General features: G+C 37.6%; 1 protein-coding gene across 1 annotated transcript in view; it reads right to left on the bottom strand.

The window, feature by feature from the left end:
• mboat1 (membrane bound O-acyltransferase domain containing 1) overlaps window positions 1-19,331 on the bottom strand; it is a 256,808-nt gene that overhangs the window by 96,405 nt on the left and 141,072 nt on the right. The window contains exons 7-8 of the mRNA XM_052617611.1: window positions 4,866-5,058; window positions 4,445-4,637 (exon numbers count right to left, since the gene is read on the bottom strand). Coding sequence (XP_052473571.1) covers window positions 4,445-4,637; window positions 4,866-5,058 — 386 coding nt within the window. The remainder of the gene's footprint in view (window positions 1-4,444; window positions 4,638-4,865; window positions 5,059-19,331) is intronic.

The following is a 19,331-nucleotide window of genomic DNA, read 5'->3' as shown; positions in this document are numbered from 1 at the left end:
TTTACAAAATCAGTCGTAAGGTAAGATATCACACTATAGAGACTGTCTGTTCCCCGAACTAGAAAATACAAAAAACGTCCAAACCAAGTTAAGATTAACAATTTTATTGAGGTTCAACAAATAAAAAACAGAAGCAATATGGATAAACAAATGATAAAGCTTGGCTTATTGAATATCAGATCCCTTTCTACGAAAACACTTTTTGTAAATAATATGATCACTGATCATAATATAGATGTACTCTGTTTGACAGAAACCTGGCTAAAACCTGATGACTACATTATTTTAAATGAGTCCACCCCCCAAGATTACTGTTATAAACATGAGCCGCGTCTAAAAGGCAAAGGGGGAGGTGTTGCTTCAATTTATAACAACGTTTTCAGGATTTCTCAGAGGGCAGGCTTCAAGTATAACTTGTTTGAAGTAATGGTGCTTCATTTAACATTATCCAAAGAAACAAATGTTAATGATAAATCACCTGTTATGTTTGTACTGGCTACTGTATACAGGGGCACCATAAAGACTTTATTAAAGAGTTTGGTGATATTACATCCGAGTTAGTTCTGGCTACAGATAAAGTTTTAATAGTTGGTGATTTTAATATCCATGTTGATAATGAAAAAGATGCATTCGGATCAGCATTTCTAGACATTCTGAATTCTATTGGTGTTAGACAACACGTTTCAGGACCTACTCATTGTCGAAATCATACTCTAGATTTAATACTGTCACATGGAATTGATGTTGATAGTGTCAAAATTATTCAGCCAAGTGATGATATCTCAGATCATTATTTAGTTCTTCATATAGCCAAAATTGTAAATTCTACTTCTTGTTACAAGTATGGAAGAACCATCACTTCTACCACAAAAGATTGTTTTTTAAGTTCTTCCTGATGTATCCAAATTCCTTAGCATATCCAAAACCTCAGAACAACTTGATGATGTAACAGAAACTATGGACTCTCTCTTTTCTAGCACTTTAAATAAAGTTGCTCCTTTACACTTATGGAAGGTTGAGGAAAACAGTTTGACACCATGGTATAATGAGCATACTCGCACCATAAAGAGAGCAGCCCGAAAAATGGAGCGCAGCTGGAGGAAAACAAAACTAGAGGTATTTCATATTGGTTGGCGGGAAAGTAACTTATCCTACAGAAAAGCATTAAAAACTGCTAGATCTGATTACTTTTCTTCTCTTTTAGAAGAAAACAAACATAATCCCAGGTATTTATTCAATACAGTGGCTAAATTAATGAAAAATAAAGCCTCAACAAGTGTTGACATTCCCCAACACCACAGCAGTAATGACTTAATGAACTACTTTACTTCTAAAATCGATACTATTAGAAATAAAATTGTTCCACTCATTCTCTACTATAGGAGAGGAAGAATTGTATAAACTTGTTAAATCATCTAAACCAACAACATGTATGTTAGACCCTATACCATCTAAGCTCCTAAAAGAGGTGCTTCCAGAAGTCATAGATCCTATTCTGACCATTATTAATTCCTCACTGTCATTAGGATATGTCCCCAAAACCTTCAAACTGGCTGTTATTAAGCCTCTCTTCAAAAAAACACAACTTGACCCCAAAGAAATAGTTAATTATAGACCAATCTCGAATCTCCCTTTTCTGTCCAAGATACTAGAAAAGGTGGTATCCTCACAATTATATTCCTTCTTAGAGAAAAATGGTATATGTGAGGATTTTCAGTCAGGATTTAGATCGTATCATAGTACTGAGACTGCTCTCCTTATTTGACACAATTGACCACAACATTCTTTTGCATAGACTTGAACACTTTGTTGGCATCAGTGGAAGTGCATTAGCATGGTTTAAATCGTACTTATATGACCCCCATCAGTTCGTAGCAGTGAATGAAGATGTATCATATTGATCACAAGTGCAGTATGGAGTACTGTGTTAAAAATGTAAAAGATTGGATGACAAATAATTCTCTCCAATTAAATTCAGATAAGACAGAGATATTAATTATTAGACCAAAAAACAATACACAGAATCTTGTAGATTACAACCTGCAACTAGACTGATGTACTGTTCCTTCCTCTACAGTCAGAAATCTGGGTGTTATATTAGACAGCAATTTGTCTTTTGAAAATCATATTTCCAATGTTACAAAAACTGCATTCTTCCATCTTAGAAACATTGGCAAGCTACGAAACATGTTATCTGTTTCTGATGCAGAAAAGCTAGTTCATGCATTTATGACCTCTAGACTGGACTATTGTAAGGCACTTTTAGGTGGTTCTCCTGCTTCTTCAATAAACAAGCTACAGGTAGTCCAAAATGCAGCAGCTAGAGTCCTTACCAGGTCAAGAAAATATGATCATATTACCCCAATTTTACAGTCTCTACACTGGCTACCTATTAAGTTCCGTATCAGTTACAAATTATCATTACTTACCTATAAGGCCCTAAATGGTTTAGCTCCTGCGTACCTAACTAGCCTTCTACCACGCTACAACCCATCACGCATCCTAACGTAACAAAACGCTGGACTTTTGGTAGTTCCTAGGATAGCAAAGGTAGAGCTTTTTCACATTTGGCTCCCAAACTCTGAAATAACCTTCCTGATAATGTTCGGGGTTCAGACACACGCTCTCTGTTTAAATCTAGATAAAAAACGCATCTCTTTCGCCAAGCATTCAAATAATGTATCTATTAAATTGTGAGTGTAGTTGCATCTGATCAAATGTGCATTTTTATTCATTAGCTTGGGTTAAACTCATTTAAGTTTGTTGGATCAGCAGCTATGCTAATGATGTCTCTATTTTGTTTCTATGTTTTGCCACGGGAACTAGGATTTAAACAAGCTCCATTCTGGATCCAGAAGAGATGATGCTGACCCTCAGAGGACCTCAGATGATGCTAACCCTGAATAAACAAACAGAACTAACAATTATTGCTACATGTGTGACTGCATCATATAATAATTATTAATTAATAATATTAATAATGTTCATCGTCTAGCTGACTACGTCTTATATAAATTTTTTCTAAAAATCCTATCAAACGTGCACAAACTGACAGTCACCACCATAAGCTACTACTAAATATTGTAGAAACATAATTTTCTGTAAAGTTGCTTTGTAACGATTTGTATTGTAAAAAGCGATATACAAATAAACTTGAATTGAATTGAATTGAATTGAACTTTTGGGACAATTTATGCCATTGAGATGGATATTCATAAAGGTATTAATGATTAGTAAACATTAATAAACATTTGCAAATGATGAATAGCTAACACTTTAAATTGGGTACTGCAAAAACATGAACAAATAATAAATAGATTATTTGATAAGTTGTGTAAACAGAGGTCTACACAACCAACAAAGACCAGCAAATGAAGATCAAATTAATTGAAAGTTTACTTACATTTGTAAGCATTTGAATTTACTTTGAATTTTAAACATCAACTTATGATCTGTTAAGCATTGTTAATGGTTTATAAAGGAAATTTATTATAAAGTGTTATCTTTCTAAAAAATTAATTTATCATACAAGCAGAAAGATTTCATGACAAACATTTAACAAACATTTGAAGACAACTACATTAATTCAAGGCACACATTTTCATTATGTAGAACTCTTTAAGCAAGTCTTTCTTTTAACCTCACTAAACAAATGTGCATGTGCCATGTAAACCAGCAAAAGATAAAGTAGGGAATGTGTGGGCCTAGTAGAAAATGTATATCTAAGTGTCACGGTGTCTGGTCTGTTTCCCCTGGGTGTCCACTAGTGGTCTCACTTCCCCATAGGCACTACATTTCCCATATAGCTTTGTCCCTTCATCACAGTTAGTTGCACACTTGTTATTGCACTCAGCTGTCTCCACTTCCTTCGTTATCCTGTCTATATAAACCGGTCTGTTTTCTGTCTGTGTCATGGAGTCCTTATTTTCCGTCACCCAGTTTCCTCGCGGTCCCTTGTGTTCTCTAGTTTCTAGTTTCCTGTTTGTTTTGTTTCGTTTCCTGACTGATTTCATGGTTTTGACCCCTGCTTGTTTTGGATATTTATTTTTTTGATACCCATTAAGCACATTGCTCTTGGATCTCTCATCTCCAGTGTCCTATTGTTACACTAAGTTGGTTATTAGCCTACTCTTAACAGATGGCTGGTTTGGTTTTTGTGGAAAGGAGACATGGATGTTTGATTTACGATCACTGCTTATTCCATTAATTTGTATTTCATATCGTACATGGTTTAAATCATTGACATTTAACAATACACAAATAGTAGAATGTGTGTGTAGTATTTTAGTTTATATTATTGCCAAGCTTTGATTTCTGAGAGGCAACAGCAACGGGATTGTTTGATTTTTGTTCATTTCATTGTTAAAGTTTACATTCATGCACTTCACACACTCACAGTGTCCCACACTCACACTCAGACATTTTCTGTTCCCCATCTGCTTACCGAGGGTCCATGCGAAGTAGAACTTGGGTCTGGCTGCTTGGACAGAAATTAAGGCATAGGCCAATCTTGTAATGAAAGAGGCCTCGCTGATGAATTGTGGATCCACATTGTATGTTATGGGGAATGCTTTTGTGATGATGAAGAACCAGAGCAGACAGCACGCGCACACAAGAAGCTTATTAATCACAGCCCTCTGTAAAAGAACAGCATGAATTAATCTCAGTGGACAAAACTGTTACTCAGTTTTCTTGGGAAATTTGCAAGATAACTTGGTGCTGTAGTTCAACTCTAATTGACAGAAACATTAAAAGTATATATAACTATAGCCGAACAAATAAATAAGAATTAATATAATTAAGAAATTATAAATAAATAAGATTATTTATAAAGCAATGCTTAGATTAATAAGTTTTTTTCTCACCACAGGCGATGGTTCAGGCACTTTATCCCAGCCATTCTGCTGAGAGCTGATGTCTTTCACTCTTTTCAGCCTGTGCTGGACATGCTGGCCCTCTATAAACTCTATGTAGTCTTTATAGATACTGCAGGGTCCCACCAAGACACTCAGAAAATTAATATTATAGCTTAGGTACTCCAACAGTGATGGCTTAGAGCTGTAAACAAAGAAAACAGATTGATCAGTAGTAATGAAATAAGACATGAAATAAGATTCTGCTTCTACAAAAACTAATCACTGTTTTTGAAGAATTATTTAAGGACTGTTTTTGAACTGGTACCGGTGATTTTGTATCTGGACTGGTGTGCTGGTAAGAACACATAAGACTCAGTTGAACTAAAGTTTGGAGTTTACTGTTGATTTGTTTGAGTGGTAACAGTGAGTGGTTTTCTAGGCATCAACTCGCTCACATAAATCCACTAAAGGAGAGATTAATACTGCATAGGAGCATTCAGAGTTTGTCTCTTGCTGACTACGAGTCACTGACTAACGCCATTTAATAAACTGTGCTCTGTTTGGATGAATCCTTTGGGATATTGCTGCCCCCAAATATGCTATGCAAATGCATATTTGCACTTTATAGACGGGGGTTAAAACAGGCTCCTCTTGGTCTGCGAATGCAGGAAGGCGGATCAGGTGGGTAGGTCTTGTCCTCAACCTGAATCTCTGCAACTCTGATATGGCCATCAGAACCTGGGAATGTCTTCACAACTTTGTGTACTAACTATAATGCCCGTAGTAGTTGTGGATCAATGAGCATTACAATGGTTCTGGTAAAAAGGTCACCGGCATCTCTGTACCACTTTTGTTGTGAGTCTGTAGTGTAGGCAGGTAGTGACAGATGAAACTTAACCAGAACTGATAAGCTTAAACTTTACTCTGCCTCCATTTTGGTCTGTCCATAAGTTCTATAGCAAAATAAACCACAAAGGGTAGTGAGCTAGCTGCCCCCCCCATGAGCAGATAATTTGGGGTAACGGAGTCAAGGTCAACTACATAACTAGAAATGTAACCAAGTGGCTCTCTAATAAGTATTCCCTCCACTTCAATGAGCACTGTTTGAAGTACTTCCTCTGTTACAAATTGGGAGCTGACTGTGACGCAAAGGGCAGTCTTAACAGACTAAATTTCTCTTTCCTACACACCTCCAAAATCTTACATTTTCTGTTTAGCTAAATATAGCTTGATCTAGGGAGTGATCGAAGGTTTCTTGTAACTCTCTTTGTCCTCCATGGGAATTAGTGTCATGATCAGTATACAACTCAGATGATGTGCCGCAATGAGATACAAATCTCCTTAAGGCCATCAGAAAGGAATCAGTATCAATGGATGTAAGGAGGTGTAGGTGAATTTTATGTATTGTGAGAGACTTAAAAGTTATCCCCCTTTTCACATTGTCTGCCAATTTTGACTTGGAATGGTCCATACTGTAAAATGGATGTTTGAGTAGTCTGAGTCGAGCTGGTGGTAGATCTGCCATTTTGGGAATAACTGGTTGCTTTCTCCGTATTTGATAGTATTTGGACAATTGCTGTTGTTTGTGGATATCTTCCCTTCTTCTCAGGTCCTGGATGGCAGAGTTTACTATCATAGTTTTGGATCAGTAACTTGATAACCCAGTGATGTGGGATCAAGGACTACAAGGTGTATAACTGACAACTCTAGTCCTTCAGCTTGACATAAACGGCCACCAACTTGAGACACCGGCATCTCTGAACCACTTGTTGTGAGTGTGTAGTGTAGGCAGGTAGTTACGGTTGGTGGCTACTTCAATCAGTGGCCACCAACGTTGCAGTAAATGAAGAGGTATCATATTGATCACAAGTGCAGTATGAAGTACATCAAGGCTCAGTAACTTAGTAAGGGCCATTACTTTTCACGCTTTACATGTTACTCTTAGGAGATATCATCAGGAAGCACTATGTTAGCTTTCACTGTTATGCTGATGATACTCAGCTCTTTATTTCTTCGAGGCCCGGAGAAACATACCAATTTGAAAAACGTACGCAATGCATAGTAAATATAAAAACCTGGATGAGGAGTAATTTCTTACTGCTAAATTCTGAAAAAAAGAGGTATTAATTATAGGACCTAAATACTCTGCATGTACTAACCTAGAACGCTGTCTGAGACTTGATTTCTGCTCTGTCAATTTTTCATCATCAGTTAGGAACCAATGTGTACTATTTGACAGCAATATTTCCTTTGAAAGCCACATTTCTAGCATTTGTAAAACTGAATTTTTCCATTTCAAAAATATATCTATATTACAACCTATGCTGTCAATGTCATGATTCTGCCCTCGTGTCCTTGAATTTTCTCTAGTCTTGAGGCAGGATCATGACAGGCCCGTGTTTTGTGTGCAAGCACATGGCCTTGTCTTTGGGCCATGTGCTTTGTGTTGTCTCGTTTCCTTGCCCCGCCCCCTTGTTATTGTAGTTTTGTCATTATTGCTTTACCTGTGTCACCTGTTATGTCATCATTAGTCTCCCTATTTCTATCCCCTTGTGTTCACTGTCTAGTGCGGTTCATTGTTACACTTAGAAGAGATGTTGTGAGACCTGTGATTGTTTTTCTGTAGTAAGAGTTCTTGTGAGAAGAGTCTTTTGTTAATTGTTTGGTCCTAGTCTTGTTAAGTTATTTGTCTTTGCCCTAGTGGTTGTTTTCCCCCTTGTGGGTTTTGTTTTCCCCTTTTTCAATAATAAACCCTGTTGTGTAGTGCATCCTGTTTGCGCCTGAGTTCACCCCTAACCTCCATGTGACAGTCAAATGCAGAAATGCATGCATTCATTGGGTGGTTGTGCTGCACACTTAATAAACAAACTCCAGCTAGTCCAAAATGCAACAGCTAAAGTTCTTACTAGAACCAGGAAGTATAACCATATTATATTGCATACACTCGTTGCTGTATACATACCTCCCAGCTCCAGCAACAGGAGTGAGGCACAAATTGACTGTACTAGCATATCAGTGAGCAGCAGACAGCCCAACCTGATGCTTTTCTCATCTTAGCTGGGGATTTCAACCACGCAGACTTAAAGCGAGTGTTCTCAAAAATACACCAACACATTTCCGTCACGAGGTAACAACACTCTGGACTTTGCTTACACCATCCAGAGAGGACGTTACAAGTGTCCATCCTGCTTCAATGACTACCGTCCAGTTCCACATGCTCCTATTCTCACAAAGTGCTTTGTTACGGCTAGTCATTCACTATATCAAGTCTGCCCCCCATTTATGGAATCCATTTCACCAGCAAAGCCCTAAGCATCGCAGTTGATCCCACACATCTGACACACAGCTTCTACTGTCTGCTGCCATCAGGGAGGAGACTGCGACGTCTCCAGGCCAGGACCAGCAGACTGAAGGACAGTTCATCCATCAGGCTCTCAGGAAGCTGAATTGACTCCCGAACTTGCCCCCCCACCTCTTTTCCCCGAGGCACCACTGAAGTCTGAACCCTCTCCCCTCTTTTAAACACTCACCTCTTTATCCTGGCTTACACATAACACACTAACACATTTCTAATATTTTGAATCCATTAAAGGATTTTTAGGCTGCATTAATTAGGAAAACCGGAACCGGGAACACTTCCCAAAACACACAATTTACCTGCTACTTAGTTAGAAGAATGGCATTTACACTAAAATTTGTCTGTTTCTCTCTTATTCCAAGGTCACCATAGCCACCAGATCCGGTATCCAGATCAAATGGTCACTGCAGGCACCTGGAGCCAGTACGTATCCAGCCCAGATGCTAAACCATTCAGGGCTTTATTAGTAAGCAAGATTTTAAAATCTCTATGATGTTTGATAGGGAGCCAGTGCAATGTTGACAGAACTGGGCTAATATAGTCATACTTCCTGGTTCTAGTAAGAAGTCTAGCTGCTGCATTATGGAATAGCTGGAGTTTTTCTATTTTTAATAAGCGTGCAGAACAACCACCCAATAAAACATTACAATAATTGAATCTTGAGGTCATGAACGCATTAATTATTGTTTCTGCATTTGACATTCAGAGCATAAATCGTAATTTAGATACATTTTTTTTTTCAGATGGGAAAATGCAGTTTTACAAATGCTAGAAATGTGACTTTTTTTCTACCAAATAGCACACCTAGGTTCTTAACTATTGACAGAGCAGCCATCAAGTCTAAGACAGCGTTCTAGGTTATTATATGAGTAGTGTTTAGGTCCTATAATTAACACCTCTTAGCAGTATGAAATTACTCCTCATCCAAGTTTTTATATTGACTATGCATTCAATACATTTTTCTAATTGGTATGTTTCTCCGGGCTGCGAAGAAATATAGATCTGAGTATCATCAGCATAACAGTGAAAGCTAACAATGTGCTTCCTGATGATATCTCTCAAGGCTAACATGTGTGAAAAGTAACGGCCATAGTACTGAGCCTTGAGGTACTCCACACTGCACTAGTGATCGATATGATACCTCTCTATTCACTGCAATGAATTGATGGCGATCATATAAGTATGCTTTGAACCATGCTAATGCACTTCCATTAATGACAACAAAGTTTTCTAGTCTATTCAAGGGAATGTTGCCCTGGTGGCCTGTTATGCCTGAAGCCCACCCTCTGAGAAATACTGAAAATATTTGTATAAATTCTAGCAATACCTCCCCCTTTACCTTTTGGATGCGGCTCATGTTTAAAAAATTAATATGGGGGGAAGACTCATGCAAAATAATGTAATCATCTTGTTTTAGCCAGGTTTCTTTCAAACACATCTAGGTTATGTTCAGTAATCATCAATTTACAAAAAAGTGCTTTCGTAGAAAGGGACCTGATATTTTATAATCCAAGCTTTATTATTTGTTTATTCGTATTACATCTGTTTTTTTATCTTGATATCTAGATGAAAGAGTCTCTATGTGTTGAGAATTGACTGATTTCTGTGGCGTGAGGCAGACGGTCGGTTTAGCCAGTCTTTCTGCTTCCTGACCTGGGCCCCAGTTAGTCAAGTGCAAAGTCTAAGACTATGTTCCATATTTCTAGAGAGAAGAGCGGCACCACCCCAGGAGGGATGAAGACCATCTCTTTTGAACAGGTCAGGTCTGCCACAAAAACTGTTATTCTGCGGGCACCACTTAGACATTCAGTCATTGAGTGATGACAATCTGCTATTTATCTGATCACCACTGTAAGCAGGGAGAATACTAGAGCATATTACAGTTAATGTTACCTTTAGTGATCTCCGACTGGTAAAGTTGAACATCATTAGTGCCGGCATGAATAACAATCTTACTGAATACTTATGTTTAGCATTAGCAAGCACTTTTAAATTTACCAAGATGTCAGGTGCTCTGGCTCCCGGTAAACAGTGGACTATGGTGGCTGGTGTCTGTATTTTTAATGTTCCGTACAATAGAATCGCCAGTAACTAGAGCACTTTCATCAGGTTTCTCAGTGGGTGCATCACTGTGTGGAGAGAACCTGTTTAATGTTTTCATCGTAATGGAAAAGCGGTGTTTTGAGCTGCAACTATGCCACCTCACAGTCACCCAGTTGCCCTGCTGCAGATGCACTGTAACCGGAACCGAACAATGTACAGGATTCCCTAAACTAGACGCATCCAAAGACGTATCTACAATCCTTTCATATTCTTACTGCCCTCAATTAAAGTTTTGATGCGTGTCTCTAATTCTGTGATCTTCTCTGTCAGACTATTTCCCTGCATTTATCACATGGGAATCCGTCGTTGCCAACAGATAGAGCTAAACTGTACATGTGGCAAGCGGTAGCACTTGCCATTCATAAATGACTGGTGGTTTAAATCTGTCAAAGTCTCTCAATATAAAGATGCCTTTCGACTGAGACACCCCTCGCTGCAGATTGTAGCGCAGTGACGTCACGTATGTACGTATGTGTTTACCGCGCATGCGCTTGTAATTTGCATTGCGTGATGACGTTAGTTGTTTTCGCGTCGTGCGCGCATTAAAACGATGTGCATATTTTACAGTAAACTCTAATAAAATGTTAATGTATTGAAGAACATTAAGGTGTAAAAAAAGACGGGAAAAACAACCATGTTTCATCTGAGGTAAAATTACACGGAATTAAAGTTTATAATATCTGTGTAGTATCTTACAATATTAACATTCTGTTGCACTTCACTTCAATGTGTATATTGTAATATTGCACTTTAATGGCACCTTATATTTCTTATTGAGCTAGTCAAAATTACAACAGTACAGTCAATCAATCAATCAATCACCTTTATTTATATAGTGCTTTAAACAAAATACATTGCGTCAAAGCACTGAACAACATTCATTTCTAGGTGCTGATCCACCATCTGGTCTGGATACGTACTGGATCCGGGTGTCTGCAGTGACCCTCTGATCTGGATACAGACTGGATCTGGTGGCCACGGTGACCTCAGAACAAGAGAGAAACAGACACATATTAGCATAGATGCCATTCTTCTAATGATGTAGCAAGTACATAGGGTGTTATGTGAAGTGTTTCCGGTTCCGGTTTACCTAATTAATGCAGCCTAAAAATCCTTTAACGGATTTGGATATTAAAAGCATATTAGTATGTTATGTGTATGCCAGGTTAAAGAGATGGGTCTTTAATCTAGATTTAAACTGCAAGAGTGTGTCTGCCTCCCGAACAATGTTAGGTAGGTTATTCCAGAGTTTAGGCGCCAAATAGGAAAAGGATCTGCCACCCGCAGTTGATTTTGATATTCTAGGTATTATCAAATTGCCTGAGTTTTGAGAACGTAGCGGACGTAGAGGAGTATAATGTAAAAGGAGCTCATTCAAATACTGAGGTGCCAAACCATTCAGGGCTTTATAAGTAATAAGCAATATTTTAAAATCTATACAATGTTTGATAGGGAGCCAGTGCAGTGTGGACAGGACCGGGCTAATATGGTCATACTTCCTGGTTCTAGTAAGAACTCTTGCTGCTGCATTTTGGACTAGCTGTGATTTGTTTACTAAGCGTGCAGAACAACCACCCAATAAAGCATTACAATAGTCTAACCTTGAAGTCATAAATGCATGGATTAACATTTCTGCATTTGACATTGAGAGCATAGGCCGTAATTTAGATATATTTTTGAGATGGAAAAATGCAGTTTTACAAATGCTAGAAACGTGGCTTTCTAAGGAAAGATTGCGATCAAGTAGCACACCTAGGTTCCTAACTGATGACGAAGAATTGACAGAGCAACCATCAAGTCTTAGACAGTGTTCTAGGTTATTACAAGCAGAGTTTTTAGGCACTATAATTAACACCTCTGTTTTTTCTGAATTTAGCAGTAAGAAATTAATCGTCATCCAATTTTTTATATCGACTATGCATTCTATTAGTTTTTCAAATTGGTGTGTTTCACCGGGCTGCGAGGAAATATAGAGCTGAGTATCATCAGCATAACAGTGAAAGCTAACACCATGTTTCCTGATGATATCTCCCAAGGGTAACATATAAAGCGTGAAGAGTAGCGGCCCTAGTACTGAGCCTTTAGGTACTCCATACTGCAGTTGTAATCGATATGATACATCTTCATTCACTGCTACGAACTGATGGCGGTCATATACAGTTTTGTTCAAAATAATAGCAGTACAATGTGACTAACCAGAATAATCAAGGTTTTTAGTATATTTTTTATTGCTACGTGGCAAACAAGTTACCAGTAGGTTCAGTAGATTGTCAGAAAACAAACAAGACCCAGCATTCATGATATGCACGCTCTTAAGGCTGTGCAATTGGGCAATTAGTTGAAAGGGGTGTGTTCAAAAAAATAGCATTGTCTACCTTTGACTGTACAAACTCAAAACTATTTTGTACAAACATTTTTTTTTTCTGGGATTTAGCAATCCTATGAATCACTAAACTAATATTTAGTTGTATGACCACAGTTTTTTAAAACTGCTTGACATCTGGGTGGCATGGAGTCAACCAACTTGTGGCACCTCTCAGCTGTTATTCCACTCCATGATTCTTTAACAACATTCCACAATTCATTCACATTTCTTGGTTTTGCTTCAGAAACAGCATTTTTGATATCACCCCACAAGTTCTCAATTGGATTAAGGTCTGGAGATTGGGCTGGCCACTCCATAACATTAATTTTGTTGGTTTGGAACCAAGACTTTGCCCGTTTACTAGTGTGTTTTGGGTCATTGTCTTGTTGAAACAACCATTTCAAGGGCATGTCCTCTTCAGCATAGGGCAACATGACCTCTTCAAGTATTTTAACATATGCAAACTGATCCATGATCCCTGGTATGCGATAAATAGGCCCAACACCATAGTAGGAGAAACATGCCCATATCATGATGCTTGCACCTCCATGCTTCACTGTGTACTGTGGCTTGAATTCAGAGTTTGGGGGTCGTCTCACAAACTGCCTGTGGCCCTTGGACCCAAAAAGAACAATTTTACTCTCATCAGTCCACAAAAATGTTCCTCCATTTCTCTTTAGGCCAGTTGATGTGTTCTTTGGCAAATTGTAACCTCTTCTGCACATGCCTTTTTTTTAACAGAGGGACTTTGCGGGGGATTCTTGAAAATAGATTAGGTTCACACAGACGTCTTCTAACTGTCACAGTACTTACAGGTAACTCCAGACTGTCTTTGATCATCCTGGAGGTGATCATTGGCTGAGCCTTTGCCATTCTGGTTATTCTTCTATCCATTTTGATGGTTGTCTTCCGTTTTCTTCCACGTCTCTCTGGTTTTGCTCTCCATTTTAAGGCATTGGAGATCATTTTAGCTGAACAGCCTATCATTTTTTGCACCTCTTTATAGGTTTTCCCCTCTCTAATCAACTTTTTAATCAAAGTACGCTGTTCTTCTGAACAATGTCTTGAACGACCCATTTTCCTCAGCTTTCAAATGCATGTTCAACAAGTGTTGGCTTCATCCTTAAATAGGGGCCACCTGATTCACACCTGTTTCTTCACAAAATTGATGACCTCAGTGATTGAATGCCACACTGCTATTTTTTTGAACACACCCCTTTCAACTAATTCAACTAATTGCCCAATTGCACAGCCTTAAGAGCGTGCATATCATGAATGCTGGGTCTCATTTGTTTTCTGAGAATCTACTGAACCTACTGGTAACTTGTTTGCCACGTAGCAATAAAAAAATATACGAAAAACCTTGATTATTCTGGTTAGTCATATTGTACTTCTATTATTTTGAACAATACTGTAAGTACGATTTAAACCATGCTAATGCACTTCCACTGATGCCAACAAAGTGTTCAAGTCTATGCAAAAGAATGCTGTGGTCAATTGTGTCAAACGCAGCACTAAGATCCAATAAAACTAATAGAGAGATACACCCACGATCAGATGATAAGAGCAGATCATTTGTAACTCTAAGGAGAGCAGTCTCAGTACTATGATACGGTCTAAATCCTGACTGGAAATCCTCACATATACCATTTTTCTCTAAGAAGGAATATAATTGTGAGGATACCACCTTTTCTAGTATCTTGCACAGAAAAGGGAGATTCGAGATTGGTCTATAATTAACAAGTTCTTTGGGGTCAAGTTGTGTTTTTTTTATGAGAGGCTTAATAACAGCCAGTTTGAAGGTTTTGGGGACATATCCTAATGACAATGAGGAATTAATAATAGTCAGAAAAGGACCTATGATTTCTGGAAAGACCTCTTTTAGGAGCTTAGATGGTATAGGGTCTAACATACATGTTGTTGTTTAGATGATTTAACAAGTTTATACAATTCTTCCTCTCCTATAGTAGAGAATGAGTGGAACTGTTCCTCAGGGGGTCTATAGTGCACTGTCTGATGTGATACTGTAGCTGACGGCTGAATGTTTGCAATTTTATCTCTAATAGTATCGATTTTAGAAGTAAAGTAGTTCACAAAGTCATTATTGTTGTGGTGTTGGGAAATGCCACTTGTTGAGGCTTTATTTTTCGTTAATTTAGCCACTGTATTGAATAAATACCTGGGGTTATGTTTGTTTTCTTCTAAAAGAGAAGAAAAGTAATCATATCTAGCAGTTTTTAATGCTTTTCTGTAGGATATGCTACTTTCCCACCAAGCAATACGAAATACCTCTAGTTTTGTTTTCCTCCAGCTGCGCTCCATTTTTCGGCCTGCTCTCTTTAGGGTGCGAGTATGCTCATTATACCATGGTGTCAAACTGTTTTCCTTAACCTTCCTTAAGCGTAAAGGAGCAACTTTATTTAAAGTGCTAGAAAAGAGAGAGTCCATAGTTTCTGTTACATCATCAAGTTTTTCTGAGGTTTTGGATATGCCAAGGAATTTGGATACATCAGGAAGATAACTTAAAAAGCAGTCTTTTGTGGTAGAATTGATGGTTCTTCGATACTTGTAACAAGAAGTAGAATTTACAATTTTGTCTATATGAAATTTGCACAAAACTAAATAATGATCTGAGATATCATCACTTGGCTAAAAAATTTCAACACTATCAACATCAATTCCATGTGACAGTATTAAATCTAGAGTATGATTTCGACAATGAGTAGGTCCTGAAACATGTTGTCTAACACCAGTAGAGTTCAGAATGTCTATAAATGCTGATCCCGATGCATCTTTTTCATTATCGACATGGATATTAAAATCACCAACTATTAAAACTTTATCTGCAGCCAGAACTAACTCGAATGTAAAATCACCAAACTCTTTAATAAAGTCTGTATGGTGCCCTGGTGGCCTGTATACAGTAGCCAGTACAAACATAACAGGGGATTTATCATTAACATTGGTTTCTATGGATAATGTTATATGAAGCACCATTACTTCAAACGAGTTATACTTGAAGCCTGCCCTCTGAGAAATCCTGAAAACGTTGTTATAAATTGAAGCAACTCCTCCACTTTGCCTTTTAGATGCGGCTCATTTTTATAACAGTAATCTTGGGGAGTGGACTCATTTAAAATAATGTAATCATCAGGTTTTAGCCAAGTTTCTGTCAAACAGAGCACATCTATATTATGATCAGTTATCATATTATTTACAAAAAGTGTTTTCGTAGAAATGGATCTGATATTCAATAAGCCAAGCTTTATCATTTGTTTATCCATATTGCATTTGTTTTTTTATTTGTTGAACCTCAATTAAATTATTAACCTTAATTGGTTTGGACGTTTTTTGTATTTTCTAGTTCGGGGAACAGACACAGTCTCTATAGTGTGATATCTAGGTGAAAGAGTCTCTATGTGCTGAGAATTAACTGACCTCTGTGACGGGAGGCAGCTAGCAGACGGTCGGTTTAGCCAGTCTGTCTGCTTCCTGACCTGGGCCCCAGTTAGTCAAGTATAAACACTTAGACTATTTGCCATATTTCTAGAGAGAAGAGTGGCGCCACCCCAGGAGGGATGAAGACCATCTCTTTTAAACAGGTCAGGTCTGCCCCAAAAGCTCGTCCAATTGTCTGTGAAACCTATGTTATTCTGTGGGCACCACTTAGACATCCAGCCATTGAGTGATGACAATCTGCTATGCATCTCGTCACCACGGTAAGCAGGGAGGGGACCAGAGCATATTACAGTGTCTGACATCGTGCTTGCAAGTTCACACACCTCTTTAAAGTTATTTTTAGTGATCTCCGACTGGCGAAGTCGAACATCATTAGCGCTGGCAAGAATAACAATCTTACTGTATTTACGTTTAGCATTAGCCAGCACTTTTAAATTTGCCAAGATGTCAGGTGCTCTGGCTCCCGGTAAACATTTGACTATGGTGGCTGGTGTCTCTATATTCACGTTCCGTACAATAGAATCACCAATAACTAGAGCACTTTCATCAGGTTTCTCAGTGGGTGCATCACTGAGTGGGGAGAACCTGTTTAATGTTTTGATCGGAACAGAAGAGCGGTGTTTTGACCCACGACTACGCTGCCTCACCGTCACCCAGTTGCCCTGCTGCAGGGGCTCTGTTGCCGGAACCGGACAATGTACCGGAATCCCTGAGCTAGACGCATCCAAAGCCGTATCTAGAGCCCTAACATTCTTACTGTCCTCAATTAAAGTTTGGATGCGTGTCTCTAATTCTGAATCTTCTCTGTCAGCCTAACTATTTCCCTGCATTTATCACATGTGAATCCCTCATCAGCGACAGAGATAGACAAACTGTACATGTGGCAAGAGGTGCAAATAACGATAGCAGGCGAAGCCATTACTCACCGTGCTTGATGAAATATTCTTACTGCGGTTGTTTGATGAACTTGTGAAAAACTGCAGCGTGAGAGAGGAGAGGAGAGGAGAAAAGAAAACACTAATGACAAGCTAACGAGTGCTAACGCTTTGCAGGTGTACTGCACTCACGGAAAAGTGAACGATCAAGGTTAATCTGATGAGATTGATCGATAATATCAAAATATGGTGTGAATTAAGTTATATTTTACAACTTAAAAAAACAAACAAACAAACAGAGAGTGATAGTAAGAAAGATTATAGAGAAAATAAAAATAAAATAAAAACAGCTACACGGAGCTACGATTAGCTACAGAAGGCCAACAGGAAGTAGAGAAAACACTGTCCAACAGCGACACCAACAGGCAGGAGGAAAGTCGGCTCTAATAGTGCAGATTGTAAAACGTGTGTTGTTCACAGTTTGATGCAATAGATCTGGGTCTGAATCTGCCTTTTGACAGTTTTTTCTCCCTTTTCAAATTTCAAATTACATCAGAAAAGCATTTATTTTAAATAAAAACGAAGGGAAATAATCAAAAAGTTGTGAGGGAGAACTTTATCGTCCTAATACGGTGGCATCCATTTAATAATTTGAATTAAAATTATAATTTACACTCAGTAATTATTGCATACTGTTTTATAATGTACTACAATACTGAGGTGCAGATAATTGCCACTATTTGCAATAAGTAATATAAATAGCAGAAAATCCTGCTACTTTAACATAGTATAAATAGAATCTATAGCCATTTGCACTTGGTGTAAATAGCCACTGTCCTTCTTATTTTAATCTTTCTTTTGCTATGGCTCTTGTTTATCTATTTATTAACTATAAATTTGGACATTTTTCTTTTGCTTTGGCAATTCTGCATGTAAAACATTTAAGCCAATAAAGTAGTTTTAAGTTCAGTTGACTACATACAGTATATTTTCAGTGTCTGCATCCCATTTTATGCATGGTGCCTCCAAAAAAACCGATGACAGTGATCTTTTTTTATTTATTACAAAGAACAAAACAGAAAATATAATTGTATATACAAATATAGATTAAGACTATAGACATGACACAAGAAAAAATCACCTCCATCACTGATAAAACAATAAGCCAAGCAGTATCCCTCAAATACTTTGAATGAATAAAACCCATACAGGAATCTCCTGCGATTCCTCACACAGCCAGGTGGACAGTCTTTAAATATCTCACTGCACCGTACACATTGGGTCAGAGAACATGATGCACGGAACTCAGGTTGTATTGTTCAGACAATGCACTCCAGTTCATGACACCTAATTTACATAAGAACAAACAATACTAAAGCAATATTAAATCATTTTGAAGAAAGGCTGAAGAGCCATACAAGGAAAATATATTAAATGAATTTTTAAATATATTATAGCATGTTAGAAAAAGTGTTATTTGCTTTGTCTGTAAACTACCTAATAGATTTAATTTATAACCAGCATTAACATCAACTAAATGAATACATTTTGTCAAGTCAAAATGTAGGTTGGCTTGGCTTGAGAAAACATGGCCTGAAAGTTTGAAGTTTTTTTCAATTTGAAAATTTTACAAGTGAGGAATATACAGTCTGTCAGAGAAAGAAAAACAGTAATTACAGTACTCTAGCCACATGAAGTGGGTCTCTTCTCTGAATTTCTTCTCACTGGCAATGTCCCCATAGTCATATTAAGACATATGAAGGTCAATTTAAGAGGTAACACTTTACAATAAGGTGTCATTAGTAAACACTAATGTATTATGTATTATTTAACATGAACTAACAATGAACAATACATGTGTTACATTATCTATTAATTTTTGATAATGTTAATGAAAAAGATTACAAATATATATATATATATATATATATATATATATATATTTGCAATGCATGCAACTATCAATGGCATTACTTACATTAATAAAGTCTTTCTGCTCTATTTTAAGACATCTTTAATGGTTCATTTCAGGTGAAATAAGATTTTGAAAGACTAGCATTCGAATACTATATCATAAAACATGTCATAAATGTTTTAAATCGCACACATTTGCAATGACACTCTCTATGATTATGACTAAACATTCTTACAATTAAAAGCAATTTAAACACAAAATTTTAAGAAATTTTAAGAAAACAAAAGTAATATCTCATATCCACCATACCTTACAAACATCCGGAAGTGAATGGACTTGGATATGTGCATTAATGACAGTCAGTATGGTGCACAATCGTATTTACGGTAAATACACGTAT

Source organism: Carassius gibelio, chromosome A16 (assembly GCF_023724105.1).
Source record: "Carassius gibelio isolate Cgi1373 ecotype wild population from Czech Republic chromosome A16, carGib1.2-hapl.c, whole genome shotgun sequence".
Taxonomy (NCBI): Eukaryota; Metazoa; Chordata; class Actinopteri; order Cypriniformes; family Cyprinidae; genus Carassius; species Carassius gibelio.
Note: the sequence above shows the minus strand (reverse complement) of the source record. Positions and strands in the feature narration are given on the sequence as shown.